Here is a 22,415-nt window from a genome sequence, read left to right as displayed (position 1 = left end):
CAATTAATAGCCTGTAATCTACAACAAAGACCTTTTTACAGGCAAGGATATCAAATGCAGAAACCATCCAATAGACTATCACTCTGAACTAATGATGTTTTAATAGGAAATAAATGACAGATCATATCAATTTATAATTAATGTGCTCTTATCTTGACTATATTTTTCATCAGCCCAGTGGCTTAGGAGAGAGTTGGTTAGATCACCTCCTGTTTGAAATTCTGTTTAATGTGCCGCACTAGACTGAGCGTTACTGCGTTTACTCAACCTTTTTGTTTCTTCAGACGCAATGACTTTGAAATCGGCTCTTTTGCCATATTTTAATTTAATGCTAGATGAAAAAACATCAAAAGATGTACTGTGGCATTTAACAGAGCCGAGGACCATGACAAATTTAGCAATTAACTGCAAATGATGATATGTCCATCATAAGAAGAGTCACTCTCTTCTTGAGAGTCAGATCACTTGATTCTGTTTCTTCCTTTATTAAATAAACTTTTACATCAAGATATGACATAACCTTTGCAAAATTAGCATGAGAACCATATTTTCTAACAGTCCATAGTTGGGTCCTCCTTCCTGCAATGCATTTCAACATATATTTGATAAATATAAATTTACATTTATTCATTTGGCAGACACTTTTATCCACTTACAGTTGAGGAATACAACAAGCGATTTACCATAAATTGGCAATAAACACGCGAAGTGCCCATTATATAAGGTTTCAGTCATCAATCAAAATAGTAAAAGCAAGGCAGGAAGGGATAAAGGATAATAAAAGAATAGGAAATGAAGCAGTATTTTTAATTTTATTATATTTATTTATGAGGATTATTATGAGGAGTTAGATGCTCACGGAAGAGATGAGTTTTCAGTTGTTTCTTGAAGATTGTGAGGGATGGAAATTAATTAGTTAATTTATTCAAAGTTGCACATTTTGCCATGTTAGTGCATACAAACCCATATCTTCTGTACAGAGGGTAGTGACTGATTACATCTGGATTATGTAAGAAGATTAAGTATTTGTAATTAGATGATATTTACACAATAGTAGTTTCAATAGTGTTTCAACATTGCATCAACTACTGATGAACACATTGATTTTTATTTGAATTATTACGCTGTAGGTTATTTAACCATGTATTACTATGTGTTTGGAAGGCTTATGTCTTTCAAACACATTAAAATGCACAAATTCACAAACTTTTTTGTCATCTGATCCTCTTTTACTAAATATATTTACTTGAAGTAGGCCTACCCCTGAAATTGTAAAATAAATATTTTATTAAGTTTCACATTTGCGTGTTCATTGGTTCTCTGATTGGTTGGTTATGATCACATGTCATGCAGGTAAACAAATAAAATATATATTTTTTGTACTTTTTTATTTTCATTTTGATTAATTAAAAATATCTCCATATTATTTTTCTTAATGATTTATTGAATTGTTTGTTTTTAGTAATTTATCTGAACAAACCGCTAAAAACAATACCTTCCGATGTTTGAAGAGGTTGTTAAATGAACATAAGCCAAAGTATTATGCATTGTAAATGTGCTGTTTTAAATATAGCAAAATATAAATATAGAAAATATAGCTTATACCAGGATGTCTGATTAAAAAAAGTAAATAAAATAATAAAAAATAAATAAATGAAAAAAAATATTGATTAAAAAAAAAAAAAAAAAAAAAAAAAAAAAAAAATATATATATATATATATATATATATATATATATATATATATATATATATATTTATTTATTTACGTATTTATTTAATTATTTATTTATATATTTATGTATTAATTTTTTTTAATGAAATATTAAATTTAAAAATAAAATTAATTGTAATATTCAAAACACATATACTGTTCAAAAGTTTAGGGTTGCTAATTTTTTTTTTTTTAAATATTATACAAAAAAACGATTATATTCATTTTATTCCACAAGGCTGCATTTAATTTTAATATATCTTTGTTGACAGTAAAGATATTTATAATGTTGCAAAATATTCAAATTTCAAAGTATTTAATTTTCTATTTGTCAAATGATCCTGAAAAAAATGCCCCAGTTTAGACAAATGTACCATTAAAAAAAAAAAAAAAAAAAAAGTGTTACTGGAGCACCAAATCAGTCTATTAGAGTGATTTCTGAAGAATCACGTGAATCTGAAGACTAAAGTAATAACTGCTGAAAATTCAATTTTGCCATCACAGAAATATTAAGTCAAGGATATTAAGTAAAGATCATGTTCCATAAAGATATTTTGTAAATTTCCTATTGTAAATATATCAAAACATAATTTTTGATTAGTAATATGCATTGCTAAGAACTTAATTTAGACAACTTTAAAAGCGATCTTCTCAATATTTAGATTTTTTTTCACCCTCAGATTCCAGATTTTTTTTTTTTTAAATTGTGCTTTTTTTAAAGAAAAATAATTATTTTTCTTACTGAATTATTAGTTTTTAATTAAACTCATAATAAACCCCTTGTAGTTCCTTCACAAAGACCAGTTTAGTTTAGGAAACCTTGACATAATATAATGTTTAATGCACTTCATGTTGTTAATAACAACAAATGGAATATATTATCTTACTCTTTGTATTTTAATGTCAATATAGTACAATATTATCCTATTTAAATCAATGTGATATATGAGTTAGGTTAAAAGTAATCTAAAATTAATAAAAAAAAGTAGCCTAGTCTGATAGTATTTCCTAAAATGTGTATTGTAACAGATTACGTTACTAACTACAATTTTTGTTATGTATTTTGGATTCAGTAACGGATTATAATTTGTAAGTAATCTACCCAGTTTTGCTTCTGTCAGTAGTACATTCGCCCAAAAAGTCTTGGAGGACAAAATCTTCTGACCAAACTGCAAGCATCCCCACTACAATCCTTTGGGAAAGGAAAAAACAGGTCACCTAATTTTTTCTTATAGTTTCTTCTATAGTTTTTTGGGGGGCATTTTTGCAGAACAGGTTGCTTGCATTGCATGATCTTGCTAAACTCACCCTTTTAAGGCTAATTCTCAGTGCTTAATCAGATTTTAAAATGTATGTTTATGTATGTATATGTATAAGAGGTGGACAATTTCTTTAAATTTGGTATACCCTTTTGTAAAAATATTTAAACTACCAAACAAGAGAGTATTATAATTTACTACAGAAAATGAATGAGTAGGTAGGCTACTAGCATTCACTTAATTCCATAGCCTACATGAAACTGAAATGTCATATCTCATAAGAATCTGTCATAGTTTTACAGAAACAACAACAGTAATAATCTGTCAACAAAGTAATGGGAATTTCAATTTAACAACCAGTATGTGTCTGGCTAACAGTGCTTGTGAGGTGCAGCAGGTCACTGTTCACATCAGTGTTTGAATAAAGTTTTTTAGAGGCTCATTTAATTTCCAAAATGGCGGAGTATGATCTCACTACAAGGATCGCGCATTTTTTAGACCGGCATTTGGTCTTTCCGCTGCTTGAATTTCTCTCTGTCAAGGAGGTAATGTATTAATTACAGTAGTGTAAAATATGTACGTAGTTGTTCGGTTATATTTGTTTGGCTAGTAGGCGATAAAAGGTTAGCGCCACGTGTGGCGGATAAACAGATGATGCTCTGAAAAAATGATTTGGTTTTCTGATGTATTAAACTAAAATGATGAATTAAAGACATAATTACATGAAACATGTATTTCTTTTATTTTTGACAGATCAACTATTTTTAAAGTCTATTTTTTATTACGTAGCTCTGATCTCTCTTTGTGTTTCTACAGTAACGTTACCATGGTACTGGGACATACAGTTATTGTGTTATAATAATATCATAGTATTCTTAGTTTAAAGTACTACGTAAATACCATAGATACGTGAACATTGTCGTAAAAATACTGTATTAATATTGTATAGGATCACTTGGTGCAACAACAGCAGCACTTTAAATGACAATATAAATGTAATATGTGACCCTGGACCACAAAACCAGTCATAAGGTTAAATTTTACAAAACTGAGATATATACATCATATGAAAGTTCAATAAATAAGCTTTCTATTGATGTATAGTTTGTTAGGATAGGACAATATTTGGCCGAGATACATCTATTTGAAAATCTGGAATCTGAGGGTGCAAAAAAATCAAAACACTGAGAAAATCACCTTTAAAGTTGTCCAAATTAAGTTCTTAACAATGCATATTACTAATCAAAAATTACATTTTGATAGGTTTACAGTAGGAATTTGACAAAAAATCTTAATGTAACATGATCTTTACTTAATTTCCTAATGATTTTTGACATCAAATAAAAATCAATAATTTTGACCCATACAATGTATTTTTGGCCATTGCTACAAATATACCCCAGCGACTTAAGACTGGTTTTGTGGTCCAGGGTCACATATTTAAATGTATTTACTAATACATTTTCATGATATTCAGAATACCTAGTGTAGTGCTGTTAAATAGGATTTATGTTTATTTTCTTCTCAGATCTACAATGAGAAAGAACTGCTCCAAGGGAAGCTGGATCTTCTCAGCGACACTAACATGGTGGACTTTGCCATGGATGTATATAAGAACCTCTATCCTGACAAAGAAATTCCACATTGTAAGTGTTTTTCCTTCCTGTCTAAAAACATATCCAGATCTATAATAAAGATTTTCACATCAAATAAAGTGCATTACTGTACGCTGCATGTATATTAAATATAGTACTGTTTCTCTGCAGCGTTGAGGGAGAAAAGAACCACAGTGGTGGCGCAGCTGAAGCAGCTCCAGTCTGAAACTGAACCTATTGTGAAGATGTTTGAAGATCCAGAGACTCAACGACAGATGCAGTCCACCAGGTCTGCTGTCATCATTACTGTTCACTGCTTTTTGAAAACTTGTTTGATTTAGTTGGCTGTTATGTAAGAATCTTAACATACGAGCCACACACTTCTTTTTTTTCTTAGAGATGGGAGGATGCTGTTTGAATATTTAGCAGACAAACATGCTGTAAGTGTTGCAACATACCTCAAACTATATAACCAGATATTCTTTTTTTATTTTCATGGAAGCTAATTTATAGCTTATTGCATTGTTGAATATTTCATTCCAGCAATGATTCGCTCATTCTGTTTATTCTCGTCCCTCAGTTTCGTCAGGAATATTTGGATACGCTATACCGCTACGCCAAGTTCCAGTATGAGTGTGGCAACTATTCGGGGGCAGCAGAGTATCTTTACTTCTTCCGTGTGCTTGTAAGTGTTGTTGTTTGCATCATCCTGTTTTTTTTTTTTTTTTTTTTAGGTTAATTTGATTTGTGAAGTGTGAAATAGACTCTAAAATTATTGCCTTTGGCAGAAAGGTAGGAACAAATTCATTTGTTTCATCCCTGGGTGCTTTAATGGCTTTTGTTTTTAGTAATTTATCTGAACAAACTGCTGAAAACAATACCTTCCAATGTTTTAAGAGGTTGTTAAAAGAACATAAACCAATTATGCATTGTAAACGTGCTGTTTTGAATATAGCAAAATATAAATATAGCTTATACCAGGGTGTCTGTTTTAAAAAAAATTAATAAAGTAATAAAAAAAGAAAAAAAATTGATTAATAATTATATATATATATATATATATATATATATATATATTTACGTATTTATATCAAAAACAAAATGAAATATTAAATTAAAAATAAAATTATTTGTAATATTCAAAACTCATACACCGTTCAAAAGTTTAGGGTCATTAAAGTTTTTTTTTATTTATTATTATATTTATTCCGTAGGGCTGCATTAAATTAATTTAGACATTTTATAATGTTGCAAAATATTCCAACTTCAAATTATTTAATTTTCTATTTGTCAAATTATCCTGAAAAAAAAAGTGTCAGTTTAGACAAATGTACCATTAAAAATAATAAAACAAGTGTTTCTGGAGCACCAAATCAGTCTATTAGAATGATTTCTGGAGAATCATGTGAATCTGAAGACTAAAGTAATAACTTCAGAAATTCAGTTTTGCCATCATAGAAATATTATATAGTATGTCATATTAAAGATATTAAGTAAAGATCTTGTTCCATAAATATATTTTGTACATTTCCTACCATAGATATATCAAAACTTATTTTTGTTTTATTAGTAATGCAATGTAAGAACTTCATTTGGATAACTTTAAAGACGATTCCTGATATTCTCAATATATATATTTTTTTTTTGCAACTTCAGATTCCAGATTTTCAAATAGTTTTATTTGGGCCAAATATTGTCCTATCCTAACAGACCATACACCAATGGAATGCTTATTTACTCAGCTTTCAGGTGAAATTTCAAGAAAATTATGCTTATGACTGATTTTGTGGTTCAGGGTCAGAAATGGAAAATTGTTTATAATTTTAACAAATAGAAAATTGTTTATAATATTAATTTATTTCATGACCCAGGTTCCCTCCACGGACAGGAACGCTCTGAGCTCTCTCTGGGGCAAACTGGCATCCGAGATCCTCATGCAGAACTGGGAAGCAGCCATGGAGGACCTGACACGCTTACGAGAGACCATCGACAACAACGTATGTCTGTCTGCCATCTATTAAACCTCTGTCTCCCTGTGAAATAGAAGCTTTGCGGTTGTATTTCATCAGCTGGAGAAATCCAATATCCTTCCCACTGGTTAATTTGCTGGATCTCCCCAGGGTTCCCGCAGGGTCTTAAAAAGTCTGAAATTTAAAAATCAAAATTTTAGGCCTTAAAAAGTCTTAAATTCGCTGTTCTAGGTCTTAAATAATTTTACACAGGTCTTATTATTCCGATGTCCATGTAACGCTACCTCTAATGCTCATTTAAATTCTCTCTTTGTTGTTTCCGTGGTGTTGTAGTTCTTTATTTCACTATTCCAAATATAATTTGCTGTATTTAAACTACAAATGAGACCAACATGCAATAGCCAATCAGCTTTCTGTTATTGGCGCGAGTCTCTCTCGGATTGTACCGCAGAAGTCAAATGGATTTAACTTTTTAGCTATGGGGAAGTGCAAGTTTAGCGATACTTAGCTTAAAAAACTGAATTTAGGGCTTGGCTAAGGCCAGTTGCTAACAACTGTAGATTTTTTTTCTCCCTCTGTGGAAGTTACTGTGTCTTCAGACAGAATCGCAGTAGCAGAATACAGGTCAAACTACCTTTTTCTGAATATAATGTTCTCAATAATAATAATAATAAATATAGGTCGAGCTAGCTGACCGCAGCCTTCGAGATACTTTTAAAATGTTTTTTTTTTTTTACGAACAAACCGCCTGATTAAAACTGAAGTGACAAAAACAACTAGCAAAGCATCGAAAGGCAAGAAAGATTCCTATTTTAATACATTCAACGTAAACAGAAATTGATAATGGATAGTGTATTTTTGGTCTGTTTGTGACATACTTTAAAACAAATGAATGTAACAGCACTCTAAAGAAACACACTGAGGTAAAAATTTCAAATGTATAGTTTATTTATAACATGATATAGTTCAGTAATATACCAAGTGAGCTTTTTGCTGAAAATTCTCACAATTACAAATGTTACATTAATTTTAGCTCAATAAACAAGTAGTTAGTCAAGTAGTTACTTACATATTAGACAAAATATTCTCACTGTTTTGTTCTGTTTCACCAACGAAAATAGTTCCAAACAAGGATCGCAGCAGAAGCATTCTCCTAGCAACGTTTTGCTATGATTCAGCGTTTTGCTCAAATCAGTTGAAATAACTCGCTCATGAAGTGATTTGCTGCCACCTGCCGGTAGTTTAGTGTGTTTAAAAGTATGCCTCCACACCCAACATTTCTAATTTATATATTTGTAAATCAATAAATGTATTTAAAACATTAATCTCACATTTAATTTTGCAGTGTAAATTGTGTAATCTCACTGCTAACAGCCATTTAGAATTTATTGATAAATTCATAAAATAAATTTCAAAGGTAATGCATACATTTCAAAAGTTAAAAAAAAAGGCCTTTATAAAGGTAAATCAACTATGCAGATTTAAGATGTAAAAGCTAATAGAGCACTGATGAAAATATTGCATTTACATCAGATATTTCTAGTGGTACTTTTATGGGGATATTTTGTGTGGAATAGTATCTGCTGATATGAAAAGTTCACTGTATATCGTAGTAATAAATGTAATTTATGACAGCCATGAAATTTTGTTTACTTTTTACATTAAACACATTAAATATTACATGTATGCATATATAATATCTATTTCCATTACAGGTTTAGGTCTTAAATTTCATATAAGGTGGTATTAAAAAGGTCTTAAAAAGTCTTAAATTTCACTTGTTCATAGCTGCAGGAACCCTGCTCCCATGTTCCTTTGAGCTCAGATATAACACACCTTTAGCAGACATCAGGCATTAGATCAACTATTTGCACAGAATTGACCAGGATGACATTTACATTGCATCAGCCCTGAGAAGTAAACGCTTGGCATTTTTATTTGCGGCGAGGTTAAAGATGGATGCGTGTGGATTTACTGCAGACTCGTTTGTTTTGCTAGTCCATGCTTGTAATGTAACGTCAACGACATGACATTAGACTGAAGCCGTGTTGACATATTTTTAATTAAACCATGTTTTTCTTTCCTTCCTCGGTTCAGTCGGTGAGTTCTCCTCTTCAGTCGCTGCAGCAGAGGACGTGGCTCATTCACTGGTCTTTGTTTGTCTTCTTTAACCACCCCAAAGGCAGAGACAACATAATCGAGCTGTTCCTCTATCAGCCCCAGTGAGTACGATTATGGAAATTCCCACTTCCGCTATAACAAGCGCTCTCAAATTGCTCATTAAAGAATGTAGAAGTGCAGAAAACTACATTTGCATAACATTTATGTCACTTGCTGAAGGGGCTAGCTTGCCAGGAAGTGTGTGTTGTTTGCAACAATTACTTCAGAGAGGGTAGCTGGAAAATTCACAGTTAATGAGATTTGCTCTTGAAAGCGTAAATTTTTTAGGGGGAACAGTGCATGTTTGCGTGACCATATAACGAGAGCCGCTCGGTCTGAGCACTTTGAAGATGACACTCTGTGTCAAATGTTTGAAGGACCACTGTGATGAAATACTAAAACAGAAAGCAATCAAAGAAGTTTTTTTTTTGACGAAATGTCCACTTTTTTTTTTTTTTTTTTTTTATTAAAAATACAGTTAAACAGTAATATTGTGAAATATTTAGGGCTGTCAGTTGATTAAAATGGATCTAATTGTGAAAATACCCACAAAAGATTCAAAGCTATTATTGTGTTAAATGAGAAAGTAGCAAGTAGACATCGCAAATAGTAGCTTCAGAAAGAAAAATTTTATTTGAATCAGCATAAAATTTATTACACATAAACAATTTGGCTGCAACGGCCTTATGTAAAGTATGGAACATAAAAGAAGATAATTTGAGGAACATCTCAGTATTTTTTTGTCATTAGTAACCAAAACAGCTTTGTTAGCAGCAGTCTTCAAAATACCTTCTTTTATGTTCCACAAAAGAAAGGTTTGAAATGACAATAGTGTGAGTAAACAATGACAGAATGAAATTTTTTTTGTGTGAACTATCCCTTTAATGTTTTTAGTTTTTATTATTATTATTGTTTTAAATGAAATGATACTCTAAATAAGAAACTAAATCTGCCAGCAAGTAAATGTCTTTATGAGTCATTCCTTCGTAATTCGTTAAAACGGCGGATTCATTCTCTTTATATGAATGGCCTTTTAATCAATTTCTTCACACGGTTAATTCAAAATGCGGATTCATTCAGAAACTAAACATCTTTTCTAATATGCTTATTTGCTGCTCAAGAAACAGTTCATATAATTATCAATGTTGAAAACAGTTTTTGCTGCTTAATGCTTTTGTGGGAGCCATTACACTTTTTTTCAGGATTCTTATAGAATGTTTTTGTTGCATAATAAATGTCTTTATTGTCACTTTTGATCAATGTAATACATTCTTGGTTAAGGATTTGAGTGATAGGTAGTTTATAATGTATTTTGTGATACTGATGGTTGTTGTCTGTTTCTAAGGTACCTAAACGCAATTCAAACCATGTGCCCACACATTCTGCGCTACCTGACCACGGCTGTAATCACTAACAAAGACGTGAGAAAACGACGACAGGTCCTCAAAGATTTGGTCAAGGTCATCCAACAGGTCAGCATGATCACTTCAGATTTAACTAGCTAGTGGATTGCCTAAATGACTAGTGAATATATATTTACTCTGGTTTAGGGTGATGTGGGCAAACACCAACCAGACCATGTTTGATAGCCATATATTAGGGCCCTATGATTTTTCATGATTCGGATGGAATTATGGAATTCAGTCATAAAAACAGAATTTACTGTATAATGTGGAATGTCACAAAAATTTGCCAAATTTTGGATTAATAAATAAGAAGTAGGTCTGTACACTTAAATCAAGTCATGATATGATCTAGTATATGTGAATATAAAAAAATAATAATAAAAATCCAACATGCTCTGCGTGTCTCTGTGTGAATAAATGGTGCACAATAAATTATTAAAACATTTAATAATAATTTTTTTTAAGGAATATTTACCAGAGAAATTATTTACCAGAAAAATGTAAATATGCAACACATTATTTCTGGGAAAAAACATGCTTTTTATTATTACTATTTAATCAAACCATCATAATGAAATTCATAAAAATAATGACAAACACTGAATTTGATAAAAGTAACAAAGAATTAGAGATGGAAAAAAAAAATGAATAAAAAAGTAGTTATTGTTAAACTTTTAAAACATTTAATAATTTTTAAGGAATATTTACCAGAGAAATTATTTACATTTTGCTGGTAAATACGCAACACATTATTTCTAGAAAAAAATAAAATATGCAACACATTATTTTTTAGAAAATCAATTAATTAAGCATGCTTTTTATTAAGATTTATTCAAACCATAATAATCTAGAAAATTAATGAAAAACACAGAATTTGATCAAAGTAACACTGAATTACAAATGGAAAAATGAAAAATTTTGTATATGTTTATTGTATAAATTGTGTATGTTTCATGATTTTATTTAATTAGACATGCTTTTTGATTCATTTTTAATTTAACCATTAAAACAGAGTCTAGAACAATGGGGAACGGAATCCAGAAATATTAAAATGGAAAAAAAAATATTAAATTATTGTTAAAATGTGTTAAATTTCTGTAAGATTTTGTAGGTTTCATGAATTCAATTAATTTGGGGTAAATCCAGAAAGTTTTAAATGGAAAATTGTGAATTTGGGAAATAATAAAACATTTAAATTAAATTTTTGTTAAACTTTTTAAATGTTTGTTAAATTGCTGTTAAATTGTGTATATTTCATGATTTCGATTAATTACACTTTTTGATTAATATTTTTTTTATTTTACCATTAAAACAAGGAAAATTGAGGGGAAAAAACGGAATCAAGAAAAATTGAAACCAAAAATTTTGAAAAAAAATATAATGCAATTTGGGGAAAAAATAAAACTGATTTCATATGTATGAAATCCCTAACATATGAACAAAATGTATGTAATATCACAAATGTTTCATTTGTTAAATGTAGCTACAATATTAAAGCTAAAATAAATGTTGAAGAAAAGATATGGATAAACCAACTAGTTAACAATCCCTTGATCAAGTATGCTAATATGCATAAAACAGCAATGTTTTTTTGAAAGTAACATCTGAGCCGAGAGAGTTTATTTCACTTTGTGTTGTTGTGAAGATTGTCCTCTTTGTGGTTTAGATGAATGAGCTTACAGATTCTCCTTTGAGGTTTCTAGCTTGTTGCGTTCCATTACGTTCATACTAGATGTGCTTCTTTTAAGTATCGATTCAGAGCTTGTGAATTAGCGTCTCTTTTAAATGTAGTTGTCAGAGTGCTTCTTAGGGCGCTTTTTATACCCGTGACTTTGGCATTTGCTGTCAAATTAGCACGAGATTAATGTTCCGCTCTGCTTTTGCTCTCTCAACAGGAGTCGTACACGTACAAGGATCCCATCACAGAGTTTGTGGAGTGCCTCTATGTTAACTTTGATTTTGACAGCGCTCAGAAAAAACTAAGGGAGTGTGAGTCGGTAAGGTTTCACCACCCGCTGTGTGTGTATCATGCAGCAACCAAGGCTGTCATCTCTGTGATTCCCCCTCAGTACACCGCTTCCCTCTGTTTGAATCGGTTGGAGACATGCATTGATAGGAGCTCTCATCCTTTTGCTTGGAGCCATAGGTCCATTGATCCACTGAAAATCCCTGTCTACTGTAATTTACTGCTGTTTCCCACTAGGCTTTTCAAGGCATTTCTGCTGTCAGTTTTCAGACCTACAGCTATGAGGCAGCTCCTCTCTTAGACGTGGCCTAGTTGGGCCAGAGGGAGCGTTCAGCATTCAGACCTGTGAAAACATAATCTCCCCTGCCTTTTCACCACAGTTTCAGTTTACGCCTCAGGGATTTGTCTATAAAAGCTGATCTATGTTCAACTGTAGTGAAGGTTTTTGTTTTTAATTCAAGAAAAAAATCCTAGTGGGGATAAATTAGTGTATATTCACATGAAATGTCAAAATGTCCAATGCTTTTTTTTTTCCCCACTCGTGGTTAATTTGCTGTTAATTTGCATTTTGATACATTTTTAGGGCAATAATATTAATACTGGTTTTCTAAATCAATATGGTTCAGGTTCCAAACTCTGAATCTGACTTAAAGGAGAAGTTCACATCCAGAACAAAAATTTAAAGATAATGTACTCCAAGATGAACATCCAAATTGTTTAAGTCTTTCTTTCATCAGTTGTAAAGAAATTGTTTTTTGAGGAAACCATTTCAGGATTTTTCTCAATATAGTGGACTTCTATGGTGCCCCGAGCGAAGTGCAGCTTATATGCGGCTTTAAACAATCCCAAATGTGGTTGTTAACGATCCCAGCTGAGAAAAAAATATATATATATAGCTAAACGATCAGTACTTTTGTTTTTAAAAAATTACAATTTATATACTTTTTAACCTCATATGCTCGTCTTGTCTTGCTCTGAACTCAATTTTTTCCAGTTTTCCGGACAGTTGAAAAACTCCCATCTTATTTTCTCCCTCAACTTCAAAAATCATTTCAAAATCATCCTACATCGCTGCAGAAGTACCGACCCAGTGTTTGCAAAGTGAACAAGCAAAGAAGATAAAAAAAAAACCCTTAACAAAAAAGGGAAAACAGCGATTTTGAAGTTTAGGGAGAAAATCTGTTGGGAGTTTTTCGACATACCCTGTCTTCAACTGGAAAAAAGTCAGAGCAAGCGTTTGAGGTTAAAATGTTTCTTCCTTGGTTGGGATCATTTAAAACTGCATTTTGGGATAATTTGAAGCTGCATTTAAACAGCATTTTGTAAGTTCAAACGCGGGGCACCATAGAAGTCCACTATATGGAGAAAAAACCTGAAATGTTTTCCTTAAAAAACATAATTTCTTCACGACTGAAGCAAGAAAGACATAAACATCTTGGGTGACAAGGGGGTGAGTACGTTATCTGTAAATTTTTTGTTTTGGTTTTGAAGTGAATTTCTCCTTTAAAATATAAAAAACAAACAAAGTACACTACAGTTCATACAGTCGTGGCCAAAAGTTTTGAGAATGAAACGAATATTATTTTTACAAAGTTTGCTGCTAAACTGCTTTTAGATCTTTGTTTCAGTTGTTTCTGTGATGTACTGCAATATAATTACAAGCACTTCATACGTTTCAAAGGCTTTTATCGACAATTACATGACATTTATGCAAAGAGTCAGTATTTGCAGTGTTGGCTCTTCTTTTTCAGGACCTCTGCAATTCGACTGGGCATGCTCTCAATCAACTTCTGGGCCAAATCCTGACTGATAGCAACCCATTCTTTCATAATCACTTTTTCATAATCAATTCGAGTTTGTCAGAATTAGTGGGTTTTTGTTTGTCCACCCGCCTCTTGAGGACGACAAGTTCTCAATGGGATTAAGATCTGGGGAGATTCCAGGCCATGGACCCAAAATTTCAACATTTTGGTCCCCGAGCCACTTATTTATCACTTTTGCCTTATGGCACGGTGCTCCATCGTGCTGGAAAATGCATTGTTCTTCACCAAACTGTTGTTGGATTGTTGGAAGAAGTTTCTGTTGGAGGGAGTTTTGGTACCATTCTTTATTCATGGCTGTGTTTTTGGGCAAAATTGTGAGTGAGCCCACTCCCTTGGATGAGAAGCAACCCCACACATGAATGGTCTCAGGATGCTTTACTGTTGGCATGACACAGGACTGATGGTAGCGCTCACTTTTTCTTCTCCGGACAAGCCTTTTTCCAGATGCCCCAAACAATCGGAAACAGGCTTCATCTGAGAATGAGACTTTGCCCCAGTCCTCAGCAGTCCATTCGCCATACTTTTTGCAGAAGATCAATCTGTCCCTGATGTTTTTTTTTTGGAGAGAAGTGGCTTCTTTGCTGCCCTTCTTGACACCAGGCCATCTTCCAAAAGTCTTAGCCTCACTGTGCGTGAAGATGCGCTCACACCTGCCTGCTGCCATTCCTGAGCAAGCTCTGCACTGGTGGCACTCCGATCCCGCAGCTGAATCTTCTTTAGGAGACTTTCTTGGACGCCCTGAAGCCTTCTTAACAAGAATTGAACCTCTTTCCTTGAAGTTCTTGATGATCCTATAAATTGTAGATTTAGGTGCAATCTTAGTAGCCACAATATCCTTGCCTGTGAAGCCATTTTTATGCAACGCAATGATGGCTGCACGCGTTTCTTTGCAGGTCACCATGGTTAACAATGGAAGAACAATGATTTCAAGCATCACCCTCCTTTTAACATGTCAAGTCTGCCATTCTAACCCAATCAGCCTGACATAATGATCTCCAGCCTTGTGCTCATCAACATTCTCACCTGAGTTAACAAGACGATTACCGAAATGATCTGAGCAGGTCCTTTAATGACAGCAATGAAATGCAGTGGAAAGTTTTTTTCGGGATTAAGTTAATTTTCATGGCAAAGAAGGACTATGCAATTCATCTGCTCACTCTTCATACCATTCTGGAGTATATGCAAATTGCTATTATAAAAACTTAAGAAGCAACTTTTCCAATTTCCAATATTTATGTAATTCTCAAAACTTTTGGCCACGACTGTAGGTTTGAGGTCAGTAAGATTTTTGAAAGTTTTTGAAAGATGTCTCTTATGCTTACCAAATCTGCATTTATTTATTCAAAAAGAAAGTATTAATAGTAATGTTGTGAAATATTATAACAATTTTATTTGAATATATTGTAAAATGTCATTTATTTCTGTAATGACAGCTGAATTTTCAGCAACTATTAGTCCAGTCTTCAGTGTCACATGATCCTTCAGAAATCATTCTAATATGTTGATTTGCTACTCAAGAAACATTTCTTGGTATTATCAATGTTGAAAACAGTTTTTGCTGCTTAATGGTTTTTGTGGAAGCCATGATGCATTTTTTTCAGGTTTATTTGATGAATAGACAGTTCAAAAGATCATTTGCGTACTGATATGGTTGTCAACTGTTAATGCACAGTTCACGATTTTAGATCACTAACTGTAATACTGTATAAGATTCCCATTTAAACTGAAAGCATAAATCTAGGCTATGAGCTGCCAGTTCAGAGCAAAACTAAAAACTGACATACTTGGCAACCCGCCAAAATAAAAGCTGATTTTAGTTTTGAAAATGATTAAATATCGTAGAAAAAAGTAAATATTAGTGTTGTATTAGCATTTTTTAAGGTATACTATAAAATAATTGTATTTTTATTTAATACTCATTTTTTTATCATCAAATATAGTATATTAAACTTTTGTATTTTCTTATTTTATTAAAAAATAAATAAAGTAATACTAATATTACTGTTATTAATAATTTATTTTTTATAGTTATATAAACTGAGTGCAGTTTGAGCAAAAAATAATCTCTATCGTTGTGTTTAGTCTTAAACATATATAATGATACATTTTAGGGCCAGTAAGATTAATTACTAAATCATTTAAAATTACAACAATTATTATTTACTAAAAAATGATTAAATACAAAAGATTATTTAAAAAATATGAATTAAAACTGTTCAAAAGTGACATTATGTTTACATTCTTCCATTTTTAAATAAACATTTCAATTTTCTTTTACTTTTTTTCCCTTTAAAAATGCATCACAGTTTCTAATAAAAATTAAGCAGCACAGATGTTTTTAGCATTAATAATAATAAATGTTTTTTTAAGCATTGGCATATTAGAATGATTTCTGAAGGATCATGTGACACTAAAGACTGGAGTAATGATGCTGAAAATTCAGCTTTGCCATCACAGGAATAAATTACGTTTTGCAATATGAGAAAATTGAAAACAGTTTTTTTTTTAGATTGTAATTCTATTTCACAATATTTCCGTTTTACTGTATTTCTGATTTCAATAAATGCAGCCTTGATGAGCATTAGAGACATCTTTTAAAAACATTTTAAAATTTTTTACTGGCTCCTAACTTTTGAACTGTAAATATTGTGGCTATATATGTGTTTTATTTGCTTTCCCGGCGGTGTTACCGACTGTTATTTGTCTTTAATAATCAAGCTAATCTACTGTCAGTTAATTACAATTAAGTGCTGATATGTTCAGTTATAATCCAAGCAGTGGAGGGAGATAAGTGGGGGGCATAAGGAGAGAGAGAGTCTTTCTTTCTTTCTTTCTTTCTTTCTTTCTTTCTTTCTTTCTTTCTTTCTTTCTTTCTTTTTTTGCAGTTCTGTTTGTGCTGTGGTACAGTTGCAAATATGTTTTACTTTTCCTTCTGATATGTGCTTGTGTACAGAAATGACATACTTTTAAAGTTTATTGGAGAAAAAAGTCTCAACTTTCTCTTAAATACCAATAATATTTCTTAAAAGAGACAGTTAAGTTCATTTTTAACAGACTGCTTAAAGGTATATAATTCAGTGTCAAAGCTTTTCAGTGGACCATCAACAATACTTACACAATTTTCAAAGCAGATCATTTGAATGGATTTTATTCTTTTCAAGGTGCTGGTGAATGATTTCTTCTTAGTGGCCTGCTTGGAGGATTTCATTGAAAACGCACGGCTGTTCATCTTCGAGACGTTCTGCCGGATCCATCAGTGCATCAGCATCAGGTAGTGCTGCTTCCCCGGAGGAATCCTGATAGACTAGTGTGCGCTAATCCTCTTAGCGCTGTAAAAAGTGCGTAGTGCGCTGCGGAGATTCAACACACTGCCAGAATCAATGACTCCAGCCAAATCTGACGCTGAATCAAAGCTGAACAACGTCACATTGTACATTCTGATGTACAAAATGTACGTTTTGTTTCATGTGTATTTCAGTTATAGTTATTTTAGTACATCAAGTTAAACTAGATAATTGAGAAATCCTTGAAATAATTTTTTAATAAAAATGTTTTAGGTTCAGTTAACTATAATAACCCGGTTACAGATGTTATTTTATGTGATTTAACATTTCCTTTGACCACCAGTATTTATGCCAGGAGCCTTGTTGTTTTCACATTTAATCGTAGAGAAGGTGGTGTGACTTAATTCATCATCAGCTTGTGTTTATCACACCGATTGATTTTTATTGAGACTGTTTGATCTTTTGTTTGAAGATGAGAAATACAACTTGTTGTTGACCTCAGGCAATCTCTGCATTTCTCATTTTCTTCCTCTCACCCATCCTCCTTCCTGTCTCTGGGCAGCATGTTGGCAGATAAGCTGAATATGACGCCCGAGGAGGCCGAGAGATGGATCGTAAACCTGATCCGCAATGCCAGACTGGATGCCAAAATCGACTCCAAACTGGTGAGCGAGCTCTGGGGTGCAGAACACATGTCCAAACGCAAAGCCCATTAGATTGAGACGCTCTAGACTCCCTCCGACAGTGAAGGAGGGCTGTTTGTTTGTACACTGTTGACTTAGGTTCACACAGCCTAGAGCAATTTTGTTATTATGAAATACTGGCCTTTACTTTTAAAATACATTTGTAATTTCTGTTTAAGATTCACAAGCTGAATATAACCGCTTAAAGTGAAAGTTCACCCAAAAATATTTACGCTCATGTTGTTTCAAACCTATGATTTTCTTGGTAACATTTTACAATAGGGTTCAGATTGATAATATTAGTAACTAGATGATTTAACATGAACTAACAATAAACAATACCTCTACAACATTTATTGATTGAGATTAATCTTAATATTTACTAATAGATATTAAAATTAGAAGTTAAGTTACAGAGCCCCTAAAGAGACATAGTGTAAATTTTTTGAGCTCTTGCAAATTTTTTGAGCTCTTGCTAATTTTTTGCGATCACTTGAGAAACTTTTAATTTTCTTGCAAAAAAATTTGTGTTCCCCTTTTAAAACTTTTGCGCTCTCTCACAAAACTTTTGCATTCCCTGGCAAAGATATTTGCTTTCTCTCGCAATACCAGTTGAGTTCGGACAAACACTTCCTGTTTACTTTACAGCTTGTAAGTTAGTGGTATTTACAGCTCTGTACGTTCACAATGGAGTGGTTCTTTGAGTTTTATTTTGAACTTGAAAAAAGTACAGTCAGTGCTGATTTCAAGTCACTGTTTTGGGACATTCCAAAATGCGTGTCAAGCTTTTCTCCGCCGTAAAAAAAAAAAAAAAAAACGGTATAGAAAATGTTTAAGGTAGTCTAATGGACGAAGACGGTAATATTAAAGGACCACAGTTTATTAATAAAATATATTACATAAAGGAAAGCAGATGAGCCCAAAATAGGAACAGAACATGCAAAGTTGTACGTGTTTTCGACTTGAAAAACATCTTAACTCTTAACGTGGCTTAATGGATTACCGTGTTGCTTTCCTGTACATAGTGTTTATTTTTCTTTATATTTTCTATCCTTACGAGTGAACGCAAAGTTTTGTGAAGGAAAGCAAATAGCTTTGCGAGAGAACGCAAAAGTGTCTTAAGGGAACGCAAAAGTTTTGCAAAAAAAAAACTTTTCCACCACCATGTCCCTTTAGGAGCTCAGTATTAAAGCATTAGTTCACTCCAGAATTAAAATTTCCTGATAATTTACTCACCCCCATGGCATCCAAGATGTTCATGTCTTTCTTTCTTCAGTCGAAAAGAAATTAAGGTTTTTGAGGAAAACATTTTGGGATTTTTCTCCATATAGTGGTCTTCACTGAGGACCAATGGTTTGAAGGTCCAAATTGCAGTTTCAATGCAGCTTCAAAGGGCTCTACAATGATCCCAGTCGAGGAATAAGGGTCTTGTCTAGCAAAATGATTGGTCATTTTCTAAAAAAAAGAAAAATGTATGCTTTTTAACCACAAATGCTTCTCTTGCACTAGCTCTGCGTCCACGACTTCACTCGTTATTTAATCATGTTGGAAAAGTCATGCAGTGACGTAAGCAAAGTACCGACCCAGTGTTTACGAAGCAAATGTGCGAAGAAAGTCAAATTCCCTTTACAAAAAGAAAAAAGGTAAAATAAAAATGTTGGAGGAGAAAGTCAGATGCAGTTTAGTCTTGCGTAGCCAGATCTTCAGACTGACGGCTGAAGGTCTGGAATTCATGGCAGCTTTCATTGGCCAAGCCCCGCCCATAAGGCCGTTTGACCGACTTGTCAAACAACCAATCGTTTCGTTCAGCGTCACGTTTCGGTGCGTTGAAATGCCCCCACAACAACAGACTGTCGTGCAACATGTCAGTCTTTGAAATAACCATCATTGAAAAATAACCAAGAAGAGGGAGAACAAGCAGTAAGTCAGTAATTTGTTAGCGAACGTCGCAAATGTGTATAACAACAATGGCGTCTGCATAAGCACATTTTAGCAAAACAACGAGTAAATCAGTCTGCACTTTGTTTCCCGGCGGGCCGAAAATAAATGCGACACTCGCGTCTCCCGGAAATCCGATCAAATTCAACTAATCAGATGACGACTTCGACATTCCTAAAGTGTTTCCAGTTAAAGGGATGGTTCGGAGTAGAATTGACTTCATTGCTATGCACTCCGAAGCCCATGTAAATACCCCATCCGAAGTTTTTTTTACCTTAGTCAAACATTTATGGAGATATTAGTGTTTTTCGAATTGCTTGTTACAGGAGTGAATGGTACATGTGATGTATCTCGTAAATTGCACCACTAAACGTGCAAGTAATCTTACTAAACTTGTACAGTAGTGTAAATAGGTTATGTACTCACAAAACGCTGCATCGGAACATTTGTAAGTCCACCATGAGTGTTTTAAAAACACGTTTTAGCCGATCCCTACTAGTCTCAAAAACTACAAATGGCGACACGTCGACGTCACTTCCCTGGTTTGAAAAAAGCACATAAAAGTCCTCCTACAAGTTGACATGCACACAGATGTAGTAGGAGGACTTTTACGTGCTTTTTTCAAACCAGGGAAGTGATGTCGACTTGTAGTTTCTGAGACTAGTAGTTCTCGGGTAAAACGTGTTTTTAAAACACTCATGGTGGACTTACAAATGTTCTGATGCAGCGTTTTGTGAGTACATAACCTAGTTACACTACTGTACAAGTTTGGTAAGATTACTTGCACGTTTAGTGGTGCAATTCACGAGATACATCAGATGTACCATTCACTCCTGTAACAAGCAATTCGAAAAACTCTAATATCTCCATAAATGTTTGACTAAGGTAAAAAAACCTTCGGATGGGGTATTTACATGGGCTACGGAGTGCATAGCAATGAAGTCAATTCTACTCCGAACCATCCCTTTAAGTGTACCATATGCATCAGACGTTTAGCCAACGTTCCGTGGGCGTAACGTCTGAGGCTGACACTAGATGCAGTTTGTCGCCCTACCTTTTTGAACCAGAGTACACTGACAAATTGATGATGCAGGGGTGATCTATTTGAGGTAATTAAGAATAATACATTCTGTAAAAATATTAAATAGAAGCTCATGTTTAAGCTCAAGCTTATTGTAAGCATATTTTATTTATTTATTGTTTTTGTTTTTTGATTGATCTCATTATTTAACTGTGGGATCAAGGGACAAGGACAACCCAGTTTTAGTTTCCTTGCCTTTGTTGGTGTGCTTGTTAAAGATTCTGCCTAAGATTTTATCGTAAGCTGGTATAGGAACTCTAATTAAGTTAAAAAAACAAAACAAAAAAGGTTGTCTTAAGTCATTGCAAAACCAAAGTGATGTTGAACCCCAAAATCTTCTAAAGCCTTTCCTTTTATTGTAATACTTGGAAAAGTTCTTTATAATTTATACTGGTGTTCTTATAAAGTCAAAACCGGTTCGCTGCTCTTCCCTGACGAGTGTTTTCTATTTAGGGTCACGTGGTGATGGGCAACAACGCTGTGTCACCGTATCAGCAGGTGATCGAGAAGACCAAGAGCCTGTCGTTCCGCAGTCAGATGCTGGCCATGAACATCGAGAAGAAGATCACCCACAGTAGCAGAAACGAGGTACCGGACTCAAAGCAAACAACGCACGCAGGGTGTTCAGGGATGCGGAGCGAACTAATGAGTTTTTACTTCAGCCAAGCCTCATTGGAATCATTACAGTCTTAAAAGGAGTGTGCTGGGAAAGTTTTGCTTTTAAGCCAGCATTAGTTGGCACAGAACTCCCAAATCAAAGCCTTGACTCAGAATAATGAATAATCAGATTTTATGCCAGTGAAGTAATTCACGTCATACATCTTGTCCTGTACTTCACTTTGGAGACTTTGGTTGAGTGCGAACATTTTGGCCATTTAAAATATTTATGTCAAACACTTCATAGAAGAAATTGTTTCTGCTATATATGCTGCATCTTTGATGACACTAATGAACCTCCGTTTCCTTTCTAGACGCCGAACTGGGCGGCTCAGGACTCTGGCTTCTATTAGACTGGAAACATAAGGCATACAGTGGAGCAACCTACTTCTCAACCTCATCTTAGTATTTAACTAACTATCTTTTATTTAGTCAAGTTTTATAATAGGATTATTTTACAAGAGACTGTTGCAGACATTTCCAGCATGACGAGAGCTACGGAGTTCTGGGATGCTGCCGTGAATTTTATGTATTCTGTATGAAGGAGGGATTTACCAGGCAAGATTTTATTATTCCAGTTCTGCGTAATCTCAAAGGACATTTTTTTATTTCCCTTATGCAAGTCATTGTTTTGAACATCATAACACAACAATAAACAGCGAAAGTGTGTTTCTGAACACATTTTCAAGAATCCTGCAACATACTACTGGAATCTTTTATGGTTAAAGGTGAAGTGTGTACATTTTGTTATCATTAGCATTAGTTTCCTAAAAGGTTCTACTACTGTTTTATCTTGTTCATTTAAAGAAGTTCACTTCCAGAACAAACATTTACAGATAATGTCTTTCTTTCTTCAGTCGTAAAGATTTTTTTTGAGGAA

At 33.3% G+C, this 22,415-nt stretch overlaps 1 protein-coding gene across 1 annotated transcript; it reads left to right on the top strand.

Annotated features, from left to right (window-relative positions):
• Positions 1–3,427: 3,427 nt before the first annotated feature.
• eif3eb (eukaryotic translation initiation factor 3, subunit E, b) lies at positions 3,428–22,234 on the top strand. The gene is made up of 13 exons (XM_073821833.1): positions 3,428–3,517; positions 4,501–4,618; positions 4,739–4,856; positions 4,965–5,007; positions 5,148–5,252; positions 6,439–6,564; positions 8,635–8,759; positions 10,043–10,169; positions 11,999–12,100; positions 17,054–17,163; positions 17,739–17,841; positions 21,332–21,466; positions 21,850–22,234. The coding sequence occupies exons 1-13, from the start codon at positions 3,428–3,430 to the stop codon at positions 21,886–21,888; spliced, it is 1,341 nt and encodes a 446-aa protein (XP_073677934.1). The 3' UTR covers positions 21,889–22,234.
• Positions 22,235–22,415: the final 181 nt, after the last annotated feature.

Source organism: Garra rufa, chromosome 17 (assembly GCF_049309525.1).
Source record: "Garra rufa chromosome 17, GarRuf1.0, whole genome shotgun sequence".
Classification (NCBI taxonomy): Eukaryota; Metazoa; Chordata; class Actinopteri; order Cypriniformes; family Cyprinidae; genus Garra; species Garra rufa.
This window is presented reverse-complemented; position numbering and strand designations above follow the sequence as displayed.